Here is a 16,613-nt window from a genome sequence, read left to right on the forward strand (position 1 = left end):
TTACTTTCCCTAGTAACTAGTGACTTTGAAAGTAACGAGTAACTTGAAGTAACTGAGTTACTTTTGATAGAAGTAACTAGTAATGCAACTAAGTTAATCATTTAAAGTAACTTACCCAACACTGTTTATTACTATTACTGAAGGCTACTTGCCATACCAATACCAACTAGATTTTTAAATCTTAATATAAAATGAGTAACAGTAGGCTGGACATTAGGTAAGGCTGCAGTTTTTGCAGCGATCTCGTATAGAAAACTATTCCGCGCGTACAAAACAGGTCCGCAGCTCTGAACCGTAGTAAAGGGACCTCTGGCTAATACGTCGGGTTCCATGTCGGGCTCATAGCCGAAAACTAACTTTACTTTGTTGTCTGGGTCAACTTTGCTAGCGAGAGACAGAGAGAGGTGTTGAAAGGCTGCTTCAACAAAACTTATTGTTTCGGAGGAAAACATGAACACAATGTACAGTCGAGTCTTAATAGCTTACTTACAACTGGGCTCGCCGGGCACTCCTTTTGGCTGCAGTGGTTATTATTATATTTACATCCTTCCATCTCCCATTTATGGTTGGTGACAACTCGTACTTTTTGACTCTCCTTTTTCTCCCTTCCTCACACTCACAGACACATAACGGGTATGGCAGTCTATTCTCCCTGCAGCACATAATACACTGCCCGTGAGGCTACATTCTTTAGGGCTATGCCTGTAACACTCTGCCTATTGTCTTCATATTAAATAATTTTTTGAACAATAATTAATAAAAAAAATTTCTTCGCTTTATTATGCGGGTCGCAAGTAGGGGTGACATAGGCTGACACTGAGATTGAGAGACAGACATTAGAGCCTCTTAATGCATGTTTTATTTGGGTTTCAACTGCGTGGAATTACCAAAAACAGAGAGGGCATAGCCTAACATATGAAACAGGAAAAGACTGCTGTGTAATCCATTTATTTCAACAAAGTAACTGTATTCTGAATATCACCTTTTTAAACGGTAACTGTAATGGAATACAATTACTCATATTTTGTATTTTAAATATGTAACGCTGGTACATGTATTCCATTACTCTCCAACACTATGTACCAAAGCTGTAAATGCAGAAAAAAAAACATGCATGGCTAGTATTGAGGCATAAATAATTCATATTTCACTATGACATCACATGAATTTTCTGAAAAATACAGGGAGTGCAGAATTATTAGGCAAATGAGTATTTTGTCCACATCATCCTCTTCATGCATGTTGTCTTACTCCAAGCTGTATAGGCTCGAAAGCCTACTACCAATTAAGCATATTAGGTGATGTGCATCTCTGTAATGAGAAGGGGTGTGGTCTAATGACATCAACACCCTATATCAGGTGTGCATAATTATTAGGCAACTTCCTTTCCTTTGGCAAAATGGGTCAAAAGAAGGACTTGACAGGCTCAGAAAAGTCAAAAATAGTGAGATATCTTGCAGAGGGATGCAGCAGTCTTAAAAATGCAAAGCTTCTGAAGCGTGATCATCATCGTGGCAGGCTTTTGAGTGTCCTTGCAAAGAAAGGTGGCTATATTGGTCACTGATTTGTTTTGGTTTTGGTTTTGAATGTCAGAAATGTATATTTGTGAATGTGGAGATGTTATATTGATTTCACTGGTAAAAATAAATAATTGAAATGGGTATATATTTGTTTTTTGTTAAGTTGCCTAATAATTATGCACAGTAATAGTCACCTGCACACACAGATATCCCCTAAAATAGCTAAAACTAAAAACAAACTAAAAACTACTTCCAAAAACATTCAGCTTTGATATTAATGAGTTTTTTGGGTTCATTGAGAACATGGTTGTTGTTCAATGATAAAATTATTCCTCAAAAATACAACTTGCCTAATAATTCTGCACTCCCTGTATGAAATAATTAAGGATTTCAAATTTTGTGAGCAGAGGTCTGTACTGCAAAGCAAATTTAAATTCAACAGACCCAGGACTCTTTAGTTATCTGGTTTTACTTAATTACCCCAGAATGTCCCCTCTACATTCACAGGAAAGGTAAGGTGATTGTTGCATCTGACTAACAAGAAACGTAAGTACGCTGGAAGCAGAGTGACCAATCTTACAAAGTACAGTTGACAGTCTAGAGCACCCGCAAATTGTGAAAAACCACAAATTTATGATGTGTAAAGAAAGCCTATAAATGCCTATTTTTATAGTTAAAACCCAAACATGTGTTTGGGTGGTATTTTAGGGCTTTTAGAAGACCAACATGAAAAACAGAAGACCACTCAGCGAAACACTGGAGATAGCTACATATGATGAACAGTTATAATGTGGGAATGCTGGACTACATCTGCCAGAGATGCAATAAGGAGACATGAATAATGCTTTTGGATTGGCTACTTTCAAACCTCCTGCTTCTAAGTACTGGGGAATTTCACCATTCCAAGCTAGTTTTCCTCTAAAAAAAAATTATGAAGAATATTTGCAGTTTCCACGAAATTGCAGGGTTTTCGCAAACAGTTGTTAGAGTGAGAGGAAAAATCTGTGAACAACTAAGGCAATGAACTTGTGGAGGTATACTGTAGGACAAATGCATATTAAAGGGAATTTTTAAAGAATTAAACACACAGCAGAGCACTGCAGGACACTTAATGCTTATGGAACAACAACATTGTTGTTTTGTTTTTCACTACCAGGCACAGGAGAATAATAATATATCAGACCAAATGATAAATATTTTTTGTTTCTATGTTTTCTAATGAAAAGTGTGTGACTGTTTCTCTTTTATTTTGTTATCTCTAGGAAAATAGCTTAGCACACTTCACTTTAAAACAGTGGTTCAATTTTAGAAAGCAAAAATTTGTGGAAGCAGTGTTATCCTCTCTCCTGTTGCATTTTGCTGTGATTGGGTGATCTTACGATGACTCATACGAAATGATTAAATGACACAGGCACCAGAGATATTAAAGCACTTCATTGCTGTTTCATAGACCATGCTAAAGGACCACTGGTTTCATCACACAGTTTTTTATGAGTTTACCGTGGATAATGCAATCAACTTTTGTGGGTAATTTTCTTTGGGTGTTTTTACATGTCTCCTTTAATACTGTTTGTATTGTGTTCTTTGATATTAACACTACAGGTAACAGACAGTCACTAAGTGTGGAGGGAGGTGTTGTGGAAAAAGATGAAGCTGCTATGACAGAGCCAAGGCATGGTTTAAAGATAAGGGGAACGAGAAGTGTTGATTCTAGTTTATCTCAGTGTGTAAAACTGGGAGGCTATGAGCGCCCAGCCTTGCAATCTGATGGGGATGTTGTGATTGGAGGGTTTTTCCCTCTGCATTATGTTGTCACTGAGCCACAGCACAGCTACAACAGCAAACCTCAAATTACATCATGCAGCAGGTGTGTGTTGGATAGTGCTGTTTTTTTCTTCCCCAGAATATTGAAACATCAAAAAGGCATAAGCTTTGATGATATTCCCATGTTGTTATGAGACTGTTTACATTATATTGTTTTATTGACTGGGATAAATAAGATATAAAGTTTTTCTCATCTACAGCTTTTATCAAAGAGCCTTTCGCTGGATGATGACTATGGTGTTTGCAGTGGAGGAAATTAACCGTAATTCAAGTCTGTTACCAGGTGTTAAACTAGGCTACCATATCATGGACTGCTGTGACCATATCCCCACCGGCCTGCAGGCTCTTTTTTCATTACTCAGTCACTCTAAAACTGTCGACAGTAAGGTCAAAAAATCAGCAGATACTGAATACAATGGTATTGAAAGGGAAGGGATCAAGTCTATTAGACTAACTACAAAAGATATAATGACCACACTGAAAAACAAAAATGCAATATCTAACAGTCTTAAAAACACTGGATATTACCTAAATGAAAATACAACAGAAGAAAGAAAGACGAAAGAGTCTTCCACATGTCTGTATTATTCTCCGGTGCCTGCTGTGATTGGTCTTGCACCCTCTTCCCCTACAAGAGCTGTAGCTCACACACTTGGCCCTTTCAACATACCACTGGTAATAAACTGTACAACTTCGTTGAATAATGTTGTGTATTTTGTTTGTGTTTTATCTCAATAATATAGAAAGAAATCACTTTCTCTCTAGGTGAGTTATTTTGCCACCTGTACCTGTCTTACTGACAAGCATTTGTACCCATCATTCTTAAGAACTGTGCCAAGTGATCTCTTTCAAGTTAGAGGTCTCGTAAAGCTTGTCACATTTTTAGGCTGGTTCTGGGTGGGCACACTAGGAACTAAGGTGAGATAAAAACTTTTTAAAATGCTACAATGAGACATTTTTAGACAGCAACATGGTTTATAAATGATTTCTGTATATACATTTCAGGATGACTACAGCCTTTATGGCATCCAAGCATTTTCTAATCAGTTTGGAAGGCAAGGTGGATGTGTGGCATTTCATCTCTCTATCCCAGCATCACCCACAATGGCTGAAATACAAGAAATGGCAGATAAGCTGGAGAGTTCAACTGCTCGGGTTGTGGTGGTGTTTGCTACAGAAGGGCAGCTCCTAAATCTGTTCTTAGAAGTAAGTAGTTGGTTATAGTGTCATTATGCTCATAATTGTTTTCATGAAAATTGCTGCATTCTATTATCTATGCTTTTCCAGCTAGCTCAAAGGAATGTGACTGGGATACAGTGGATAGCCAGTGAAGCCTGGGTGACCTCTAGCCGACTGGCCTCACCCCAGTTTCTTCACCTTCTACAGGGAACACTGGGCTTCACTTTCCCCGGAGTCAACATCCCAGGCTTGAAAGAGTTTCTTTTGAATGTCCGACCCTCTCCCAAACCAGGAATGGAATTTTTCAATATGTTCTGGGAAGAACATTTTGGTTGTAAGCTAGAGTTTGAAAGCCAAAGAGCCAAAGACTATGAAGCAGATGAATTTAATGATAATGATAGTTTTCGTTACAACCCAGGTTTCCAAAACAATTCTCTTTATATGGTCGGATTTAATGTGGGACAAAAAAGTTTATTTAACATGTCAGCTTATAAAGATGGTGAATATGCTTTTGAAAAGCCTGTATGCACAGGATCAGAGGATTTGAGAAACACTGACAGCAGTTATAGTGATGTATCTCAGGTTCGAATATCCTACAATGTGTATAAAGCTGTGTATGCCATTGCCCATGCTCTGCACAATTTTTTGAACTGCGATTCAGCAGGACCTAGCGGGGGATTGTGTGAGAAACACAGCTCATTTTCAAATGGTCAGGTAATAGAAAATATTATAAAATATTTAAAATCAACATTCATGTAATTCAACATTCATGGGATTCATGTGTAGTTTTTTGCCATTCTTTGTTTTGTTTTTCTAATTTTCTTTTCCTGTAGTTTCTTCATCATCTGAAAATGGTAAATTTCACCAACCAGTTTGATGAGAAAGTGTATTTTGACTCCAATGGAGAGCCAGTCCCTCTTTATGACATTATTAACTGGCAGAAGGACAGCAAGGATGAAATCAGGTGAGCTATATATACATAAAGGTGGAAATGAACTGGATTTGAAAGTAATTGTGAACAATAAACTGTAGTAACATTTATTTTACTTAACTACAGATAACTGCAATTTTTGACACAATGCTACAATACATAAATCATTTGGCCTAATTGCTTTTTCAAATATTTTATGCTACTTTATGCTAGATTTATCAAAGTTGGAACCTATGATGGTTCAGCACCACAGAGAGAGCAGTTGCAGATAATAAAGAACAGTATTGTATGGACAAAAGGACAGTTACAGGTAGGTCATAGTTATCTTGCAAGTATTTGATATGACACCTAAAATATATATGTTTTAAACTAAAGTAAATTTGATATACTATCTCAGATTCTCAGATACAACATATTTATGACCATTATTTTACTTTTCTCTGATCCATGTTCAGGTTCCTGTATCTCAGTGTAGTGCTCCATGTCCTCCCGGCAGCAGGCAGGCCACACGCCAAGGAGAGCCCAAATGCTGCTTTGACTGTTTGCCCTGTGCGGATGGAGAGATCAGTAACAAGACTGGTAGTCTATATATCTTTATTATGTTTATTTTTTTTAAATCAATTATTATGTAGTGCAATAAAGAAGGTCATTGAATTTAAAGTTGCACAGTTTAAACCAGAACCATCAAAACATGCTGATATGCAATTAGAAGTTACTGAATGTTTATACACATATATCTATGTTTTGTGTTACGAAAGGTTCTACTGAGTGCACAAAATGTCCTGAGTACTTCTGGTCAGACAAAGACAAGGTGAAATGTGTTGCAGGGGAAGAAGAATTCCTCTCTTTCTATGACACCATGGGTATCGTCCTGGTTGCACTCACCCTGCTTGGATTCATCCTGACATCCATCATCACAATTATTTTTCACAGTTTCCGCTATACACCCATTGTCAAGGCCAACAACTCAGAAATAAGTTTCTTGCTTCTTCTGTCACTCAAGCTCTGTTTCCTGTGTTCTTTGGTGTTCATTGGTCAGCCATCTTGGTGGACATGTAGGCTCCGCCAAGCAGCATTTGGGATCAGCTTTGTCCTGTGTCTCTCTTGCTTACTTGTTAAGACCATTGTGGTCCTCCTGGCTTTCCGGACTGGCGTATCTGGTTCCAGGGGTTGGAAGCTGTTTGGAACATCTCAGCAGAGGATTCTGATCATCTGTACGACAGCTCCTCAGGTAGGAGGAACAGTCACTGTCACTTAAACATGAGTTTGGGTGTGTTTTGGTATTCTTCTATCATCCTATCCTCCCCTCAGATTTGTCTCTGTTCTGGCTGGGTGTTGGGAGCACCTCCCTTTCCATTCAGGAACCCAAACTACCAAGCTTTAACTGGAAAAGTGAGTATATTTTCTTTATTTACTTGATATATCATATCAACCATCAAAAAATGTCCATATCTTTATCTTTATATCTAATCAATATCTATATATCTACATCTATATCGGTCATGTACAGTGTGCAGGCAGGCAGGAAAAGACCCAAATGCAGACTCAAAGAGACAATAACTTGAACTTAAACACAGCTTTATTGCTGGACCCAAGCAAAACAAACTAAACTGAAGAGTACAATAAACTAGGCAGGCAAGGAAGACAGAACACACAGCTTGGAGAGGGTACGACACAATGCAAAACAGATGAAAACAGAGACAATAAATACAAGAGGAAAACGAGGGAATGAGGACCAGATGGGGGACACAGCTGTCACTAATTAACAGATGCAAAACCAGAAACATTAACATAGGACACAGATTGTGAAAGTAAAACAGGAAATGATGAGAAGACACACACCAATGAGACCAAGAATAACAGAAGAAAACATAACAAAGACATGAGACAAAAGAGCATAGGGAAAGCACCGTAATAGAACTGAGAACTATAATTACAATACAAACAGAAATCCATAATCCAGAAAGTATAACTTAACTCAAAAACATAAACACTGGATCACCAGACCCAGGACCGTGACAATATTTATCTATCTATATATGTATCTCCCGATAGATAGATAGATAGATAGATAGATAGATAGATAGATAGATAGATAGATAGATAGATAGATAGATAGATAGATAGCAGAGGTGGAGCCAAACCCGAATACGGTATTCGGAAAGGCACAAATAACGTGTTTTTTACGAATAATTATTTAGAACAAATACTTTAAAAAATATTTGTATTCGGGAACAAGGGAAAACTTTATATTAAAAAGCTGAGTTTCCTTATGAGACCGTAGTGCATGACTGGATAAGTGAGCGACGTGTGAAAGAGGTGACTGTCACGGGCTGCTCCACACAGCAACGCTCGGCTGAGCGAAAAAGGGCTGAACTGCATCACTATTTTTGTTGAATAGATTTTTTTGTTCCTTAACTTGGTTCCGGAAGCAGTTTATAACTTTCACGAGGATCAGGAGATTATTCCATTGCGCTGCATTATTGACGTCTGCAGTCAGGTGCTCTCATGTTCGTTCTGTTTATGTAGCTCTGTTAGCTTGGTAATTTTAGACAATAGGCTGTTGACAGAGTAACGTTAATGTTCAGTTTAAAAGGTTATATCAATGCTTGTGTAGTTGTCACTTATTAACTTAGCTGAAACTCCCCACATTGATTTGGGGAACTAAATAGAAGAGTGTTGCTGCTGCTGAGCCATCTGGCAATAACATAAATAACAACAGCAAATGGCTGTTATGTTATTTTATTTTCAATGACAATGACCTTGTTACATGTTCATTGCTGGATTTAAGGAAAAACATCAACTAATATTGCATATCCATAATTATTATAATGGATATAATTGGATATAATTAATTATATCCATTATAAATAATGGATATAATTAAAGAATACTTACACTATATCATTTGTTAGAAGTGTAATTTTACCGGCTGCTTTGCACATCTCTAATAGATAGATAGATAGATAGATATTGTCACGGTCCTGGGTCTGGTTATCCAGTGTTTAGGTTTTTGAGTTATCGACCTATATATGTATCTGTCTATATATATATCTGTACATAGATATATATATGTATATATAGAAAAAGCGAGAGAGAGGCTCTAAGAGAATTCATATAAAATCTCCCTGTATTCATACTTGTTTAACATTATTAGATTGTTGTGGAGTGTAAAGAGCCATGGCCTCCTGGATTCTACCTGCTCCTTGGTTACATTGGCCTATTGGCCTTTGTCTGTCTTCTCCTGGCATTCTTTGGACGAAAGCTACCGGACACGTTCAACGAAGCAAAGTTCATCACCTTCAGCATGCTGATTTTCTGGGCTGTGTGGATTTCTTTCATCCCAGCTTATGTCAGTTCTCCTGGGAAATTTTCTGTGGCAGTGGAAATATTTGCTATCTTAGCATCCAGTTTTGGATTGTTACTGTGTATTTTTATTCCCAAATGTTACATTATTTTACTGCACCCTGAGAGGAATATTAAGAAAGGCATGACTGGAAAATATCAAAGATGAACATTTGTATTTTCAGTGTTTTTCAGGGTAATTAATAAAATGCTCACATTTGAATTTGAAGCTAAATAAAATACTATATGAGAGATGTCTTTGTGAGATGTCTTTGTGATTCTGGATAGTGTTTTTAAAATATGTTCAGCTGGAAGCTGGTTCCATAGAAGAGGGACCTGAAAACTGAAGGCTCTGCCTCCCATTCTACTTTTAAACACTCTAGGAACAACAAGTAAGCCTGCAGTGGGAGAGCGAAGTGCTCTAATGGGATGGTATGGTACTTTAAGGTCATCAAGATATGGGCCTGATTATTCAAGACCTTGTATGTGAGGAGCAGGATTTTGAATTCAATTCTGAATTTAACAGGGAGCCAATGAAGGGAAGCCAATACAGGAGAAATATGCTCTCTCTTTCTAGTCCTTGTCAGTACTCTTGCTGCAGCATTTTGGATTAACTGAAGGCTTTTCAGGGAGTTTTTAGGACAACCTGATAATAATGAATTACATTAGTCCAGTCTAGAAGTAATGAATGCATGAACTAGTTTTTCAGTGTCACTCCAAGACAGGATATTTCAAATTTTAGAGATATTGAGTAAATGGAAGAAAGCAGTCCTACATATTTGTTTAATATTTGCACTGAGGGACATATCCTGGTCAAAAATGACTCCAAGATTCCTCACAGTGTTACTGGATGCCAAGGTTATGCCATCCAGACTAATAATCTGGTTGGATGCAATATTTCTTGGTTTTCAAGGCCGAGTGCAGTAACCTCAGATTGATCTGAATTTAGAAGTAGAAAATTGGAGGTCATCCAGGTCTTTATGTCTTTAAGACATTCCTGCAGTTTAACTAATTGGTGTGTGTTATCTGGCTTCATGGATAGATAAAATTGAGTGTCATCAGCATAGCAGTAAAAATGTAAGCTATGCTTTCTGATGATACTGCCTAAGGGAAACGTGTAATGCAAACGGAATCAGAACCATGTGGAAATCCATAATTGACCTTACTGTGTGAAGAGGACTCTCCATTTACATGAACAAATTGGAGTCTATTAGATAGATATGATACAAACCACTGCAGCGCAGTACCTGTAATACTTACAGCATATTGTAATCGCTCTAATAAGATATTATGGTTAACAGTATTGAACACTGCACTGAGGTCTAGCAGGATAAGCACAGAGATGAGTCCACTGTCAGAGGCCATAAGACGATCATTTGTAACCTTCACTAAAGATGTTTCTGTATTGTGACGGGCTCTGAAACCTGACTGAAACTCTTCAAATAAGCCATTCCTCTGCAGATGATCTGTTAGCTGTTTGACAACCACTCTTTCAAGAATTTTTGATATAAAAACAAGGTTGGAAATTGGCCCATAAGTAGCTAAGTCTGCTGGGTCAAGAGATGGCTTTTTGATCATCGGCTTAACTGCTGCAAGCTTGAAGGCCTGTGGTACATAGCCGATTATTAGAAATAGGTTGATCATATTTAAGACTGAAGCATTGATTAATGGCAGGACTTCTTTGAGCAGTCTTGTAGCAATGGGGTCTAAAAGACACATTGATGGTTTGGAGGAAGTAATTACTAAAATTGACTCAAAGATCAATTGGAGAAAAAGACTAAATGAATATCAATGGTACTGAAAGTAGCTGTAGATAATGTTACATCTGTGAGATGATTATGAGTCATTTTTTCTCTAATGGTTAAAATTTTATTTGTGAAGAAATTCATGAAGTCATTACTAGCTAATGTTAAAGGAATGGTTGGCTCAACAGCGCTCTGACTTTTTGTCAGCCTGGCTGCAGTGCTGAAGAGAAACCTAGGGGTGTTCTTATTTTCTTCAATCAGTGATGAATAGTAAGATGTTCTAGTTTTCTGGAGGGCTTTCTTATAAAGCAGCAAACTTATGAGTTATCTGCTGTAAAGTGCACGTTTAAGAGTTAAACCAGGGAGTCAAGTGCTTCTGATTAGAGGCTCTCTTTTCACAGGAATTACAGTATCCAGAGTCATACGTAGTGAGCAGGTAAAATTATTAACAAGATAATCGACCTCTCTTGGAGCAGAGTTCAGGTAGCTGCCCAGCTCTGTGTTAATAAAGGACATTGAAGATGATAACAGTCGGTGAATTACATTCTTAAACTCAGTTACACACTTTTAGGAAGACATCTACTGTGATTAATTCCATTCCTCATTCCTGTGTAATTACTTTTTGTAAATTTAAATGTTATTAGGAAATGATTCAGTTTCTATGCCATATTTTAAAACAAGATCTAAAGCGCGATGAAAGTGATGAGTGGGTTCTTTTACATTTGAGAGAAGCCAATTGATTCTAATAACAGATTAAATGCCGTGTTGAGGCTGTCATTTTTAGCATCTACATGGATGCTAAAATCAGCCACAATAATTATCTTATCTGAGGTGACCACTAAATCAGATCAACTCTGAGAAATCAGACAGAAACTCTGTGTAAGGCCCAGGTGGACGATAGATGATAACAAAAAAGACTGGTTTTTGAGTTTTCCAGCCAGGTTGGACAAGGGTAAGCATCAGGCTTTCAAATTAATTAAAACTCTGTCATGGTCTTTGGTTGATTAAGCTGGTGTGGGAAAATGCTGCCACACTGCGCCCTCGGCATGCACATAATCATCCTGCTGGAACCAGGTTTCTGTAAGGCAGAGAAAATTGATTTGTTGATCAACTATTAACTCATGTACTAACAGAGACTTGGAAGAGAGACCTAATCTTCTGAGCTCCAGACCAACCGCGCTCTAGTCATCCCACCTCTCTGGTCCTGACGTCACTGAAATACGGTAGACCCTAGATTAGGAGATGTCCCACAGCTGCCCTGCCTGCCGGGCACAGCCCCTTGAGCTCGCTGCACCACCCCTTCCCAGCAACGGAGCCAGAAACCACACCTCTGCCTTACACGGCAAGCCAGGTGGGCTCCCTTCTTTACACTATTTAACTTTCCCGGGTCCAGGAACACAAAACCAGATGCTCTGTTCCTGAGTTGCTTTTTGTTGAGCAGACTGTGCTTATACATTCTAATTTGGGTTTTACAGGTTGTATAGAAAGAGCGGGTGAAGGTGGTGGCTGAATAGGTAGTTGAGTTAATGACTTTGCAGGTAACTGAGTTAATGACTGAGCGGGAAACTGAACTGCGCTCATGACTGAACAGATAACAAAATGGATGACTGAGCTGCAGGCTGTGATAATGGCTGAGCAGCATACTGAGCTAACGACAGAGCTACAGGCTGCGCTACAGCCTGAGTGACTGACTGAGTAGAAGCCTGAGCGGCTGCCTAAGCTGAAGCCTGAGCGGCTTACTGTAGTGATGGTTGTAGCAGAAGTGGAGCAGGTGAAAAACAGTCCTTTAAATCCTCAGAAGTTCATTGAGTAACCTCCATTCGCTGGAACAGTCCCAGTTTCCTCTCCTGTTTCCGAGTCTGACAGTGTGGTGTAGTGTGAATGGAGTGAGAGCGTGACCGACTGAAGAGGAGCATGGAATGAACATTGGATCGGAGTGTGGAGTGTGTTGGATTGGATTGTGTGAACGAGCCTGTTCCCCTTGTTCCCTGGATCCCTGGAACCCTAACACTTTGTATATAGCTTCACCTGCTGTTTTTGTGTAAATAAACTGTTGACTTTTATTCTTAGAGCTTAGAGTCTGTGCTTGAGTCCGTTCTGTCCCATGACAGAATGATCCAGCCAGCATGGACTGAGTGGACCAGGATCTGGTCCATCAGGCTCTCGCAGCACAGGAAGTGCTGCTGTCCCGCCACGAGCAAATGTTCACACATCTGCGCAGCGAAATTGCCATTCTCACTCAGGCAGTCACGCAGGAGACGCCGCTGGTAAGCACATTACCACCTTATTTCCCTCCTCCACAGGAAGATTCTGCTTCAGCCACGGGCCCGTTCTTCCTCTCACTCCACCTTCATCCATGCAAAGTTACTTACCCACACCGGAGCTGTTCGCGGGTTGGACAAATGTGCAGGATTCCTCACCCAGTGTTCACTTATATTACGCCTGCAGAAGTGCTCCTGTGAGAATTATGGCGGATTACTCTATAGACTTTTGGATTCTGGCCGAAAATACTGGTTGGTGTCAAGAAGCCCTCAGCCTTATTGAAAAATGTAAACGATGAGTTAAAGGATGAATTAACCATGCGTGAGTTGCCCTCTTCCCTAGGTGCCTTGATGTCTTTCTGTATTCAGGTGGATGACAGGCTACGAGCCCTCAGTCCATTATGGGCTGAGCTGCAGTGGGAGCACTGCCAAGCCAAGACATTTCTGGTAGCGCGAAGGAAGTGATGAAGGCGAAAAACCTATGCAGACAGGACGCTTACACCTCACACCTGCAGAGCGACATCACTACCTGATGTCCGGTGACTGCCTCTACTGTGGCCGCAAAGGGCATATTGTCACTACTTGTACTTTGCAAGTAAAAGGGCGCCCCCACCAGTAATGGTAGGAGTACTGGTGGTCGACCTGTTAAGTAAGAATTCTCCTCCACGTCTAATGCTGACCGCTAAAATGATTATTTGGACCGAAACCCATTCTCTGGCGGTTCTAATCGATTTGGGTGCTGAACAAAGCTTTATGGACACCAACATATCCACAGAAGCCTTGCCTCATGCTCTCTGTGTCTGAGGTTTATCCTGCCAGCGTCTCCCTGACATCACGCATGCTACCGAACTCGTCACACTCATTCCTTCCGCTAACCATTCAGAAAGAATCAGCTTCTTTACTTTTGCTGCACCCCAGACACTACTCGTTCTCGGTCACCCCTGGTTACAGCAGCATAACCCCTAGATCAAATGGAAGAAGGCGTGCATGTCTGGGTCGGGGGAGGAGTGTCACATGACCTGTTTGAAATCTACCACGCCACCTAAATCTGCCAATAAACCATCTTTGCATTCCGAAACACCTGATTTGACTTCTGTGCCACCTATTTATCACGATTTAGCAGAAGTGTTTCAGAAAGATACAGCATTATCTTTATCCCCAGATTGGCCTTATGACTGCACCATCGACCCGTTTCCTGGAGCTCAGTTGCCCACTGACTGAATCGCAGCCGGAACGTAAAGCAATAGAAACAAATATTACAGATTCGCTTGCAGCAGGCATCACTCAGAGCTCGTCATCTCCAGTAGGCACAGGTTTCTTCTTTTTCGAGAAGAAGGACAAATCCTTGAGACCATGCATAGACTATCACGGATTAAACATCATAACAGTAATAAAACAAGTATCCATTACCTCTGCTCTCCTCTGCTTTCAAGCTCCTCCAGGGAGCCACTGTTTTCAGGAAGCTTGACCTGTTGAACGCCTATCACTTGGTAAGGATCTGTGAAGATGATGAGTGGAAGACGGCGTTCAATACGTACCTTGGACACTTTGAGTACCTGGTGATACCGTTCGGCCTAACCAATGCACCGGCCATGTTCCAGGCCCTGGTGAACAACGTGCTAAGGGATTACATTCATATTCTCCTACCTTGATGGTATCTTAATCTTCTCTAAGTAAGTTTCAGAGCATGAGAACCATGTCAGACAGGTCCTTGAGCATCTCCTGGAAAACAGACTCTTTGTGAAAGGTGAAAAGTGCCAGTTTCATGTCAATACAGTCTCATTACTTTGTATACAACCTTGAAGTGACTGTTGTTGTGATTTGATGCTATATAAATAAAATTGAATTGAACTGAATTGAACCAAGTAAAATCTCTCCTGAGGCCCAATCAATCTTCTCTTGCCTTAAGGAGCAGTTTGTCGCTGCACCTGTCCCAACCGGACCTCAGCCTGCAATTCGTGGTGGAGGTGGATGCCTCTGACTCTGCGGTGGGGGCTGTACTCTTGCAACAAAGGGATGGTAAGCTTCATCTATGTGCTTTTTTCTCTCGCCGTCTAACCCCACCAGAGAGAAACTACGATGTCGGGGACCAGGAATCATGCTGGAATTGGAGGAGTGGAGGCACTGGTTGGAGGGCACAGCTCAACCATTCATTGTTTGGACTTATCACAAGAACCTGGCATACCTGCAGTCAGCAAATCATTTAAATGCTCGTCAAGCCAGGTGGGCTCTGTTTTTCACTCGTTTCCATTTTTCCATCACCTGGGTCCCGTAATGTCAAACAGGACACCTTGTCACGCCAGTTTGCAGTCACCGAAGGCAATGCTGACCGAGCACCAGTTCTGCCAGCTTCTTTCGCTATTGGGTCACTTGGGAGATTGAGTCCACCAGGCCCAGCGGATCAACCCAGATCCTGGGAATGGACACCCAGGTCGGCTCTTTGTGCCTGTTTCCATTTGCGCTCACGTACTGCATTGGGGACACACGGCCTGATTTACCTGTCATCCTGGGGTGCACCGCACCATTGCCTTCCTGCAGCAGTACTTCTGGTGGCCAACGCTGTCTCAAAACGTATGTGAATATGTCCTGGCCTGCTCTGTTTGCGTCCAGAACAAGTCCTCCAGCTGACCACTGGGTTGTTGCAGCCTCTGTCCACGCCATCCCAACCCTGGTCACACATAGCCTGGGACTTTGTCACCAGATTATCCACCTCTGGAGGTAACAACCACATACTCACCATTGTCAATTGGTTCTCCAAGACAGCTTACTTCGTGGCCCTCCCTAAACTTCACACTTCCCTAAACTGGCCCTGGAAACGAGGCAATTGCTCACAACTCCCGTGGCATCTGGGAGGACATCATATCAGACCATGGACCACAGTGTTTCTAACCGTCAGACAGGATCTGAAGAGAAATGACTGACATGGGGAAACGACTGACACAAATGAACATGACGCCACTGGAAGCAAAACTAAACACACTGAACATCAAGCACAAGACCTTCAAAATAAAACAGGAAATATGGAGAGAAATAACCTGGGACACGCAAGCTGGACAGGAGAGAGAGGGAGCGGGGGAACATGGGAACATCGATAAACATGATAGGCAGGAGAAATGGAATGAACATGAGGGGAACATGGGAACGGAAAAGGGAAATATACATATAAACACAGAGAGGGACACAGGGCAGAGACACAAGGGGAACCTAAATGGACAAGGAGACTACACATGACAAACAGAGGAGACTGAATGAAACACAAGAAGGGAAACAAACATACATACACTAATCTATTTATAGCAGCTTTCAATTGGAATTCTCATATCCCATCCCATGTTCATAAATTCTTGTTCTATCTGTCATCATCATATAGTTTTATACATAAAAAAACAGTGAAAACATTAAATAATGTTTTTGTGTTTATTGGCAGTTTATTGCCAGTTTTAGGAGCGAAGACTTTTTTTCTTTTCTTTTTTCTCTTTTTTTCTGACCCTGTGTTTGGAAATGTGTAGCCAATTAGATCATGGCATGAAAATCTGAAAATATACACTTAATACCAAATCAAGGAAAACAAAATAATTTTTTTTAAATCTCTAGAACACAATAGAAGAATATTTAGAAAATTTTGACACGTCTCTGGAGCTGAATCAGACATAGGGTTTTTTGGCTTTAGATTTTACTTTACTATCATCAGTATAATCAAATCAAACCCATCTATACTGGTATGCATGATCTCTCCATTCTCATGGACATGCTCTGTGTCCATTTTTTAGCCCATGTTTCGAAAATGCAACTATATATCAATAAATGT

The 16,613-nt window shown here is 40.3% G+C and overlaps 1 protein-coding gene across 1 annotated transcript; it reads left to right on the forward strand.

Annotated features, from left to right (window-relative positions):
* The first annotated feature begins 3,569 nt into the window (after positions 1-3,569).
* On the forward strand, positions 3,570-8,968 carry LOC116330083 (extracellular calcium-sensing receptor-like). The gene is made up of 13 exons (XM_031752281.2): positions 3,570-3,726; positions 3,892-4,019; positions 4,110-4,262; positions 4,350-4,550; positions 4,731-4,867; positions 4,925-4,967; positions 5,043-5,237; positions 5,357-5,487; positions 5,668-5,764; positions 5,910-6,033; positions 6,213-6,685; positions 6,766-6,846; positions 8,612-8,968. Exons 1-13 carry the CDS (start codon positions 3,570-3,572, stop codon positions 8,966-8,968), a joined length of 2,277 nt encoding a protein of 758 aa, XP_031608141.2.
* Positions 8,969-16,613: the final 7,645 nt, after the last annotated feature.

This window comes from Oreochromis aureus, linkage group 14, assembly GCF_013358895.1.
Source record: "Oreochromis aureus strain Israel breed Guangdong linkage group 14, ZZ_aureus, whole genome shotgun sequence".
In the NCBI taxonomy this organism is placed as follows: domain Eukaryota; kingdom Metazoa; phylum Chordata; class Actinopteri; order Cichliformes; family Cichlidae; genus Oreochromis; species Oreochromis aureus.

Excerpts from the sequence above, each read along its gene's own strand:
- LOC116330083 (XM_031752281.2), top strand. The coding sequence starts at position 3,570 with ATGATGACTATGGTGTTTGCAGTGGAGGAAATTAACCGTAATTCAAGT. Across the intron at positions 5,488-5,667 it reads GACAGCAAGGATGAAATCAG|ATTTATCAAAGTTGGAACCT; the intron begins GTGAGCTATATA and ends ACTTTATGCTAG. Across the intron at positions 6,034-6,212 it reads AGAGATCAGTAACAAGACTG|GTTCTACTGAGTGCACAAAA; the intron begins GTAGTCTATATA and ends GTGTTACGAAAG.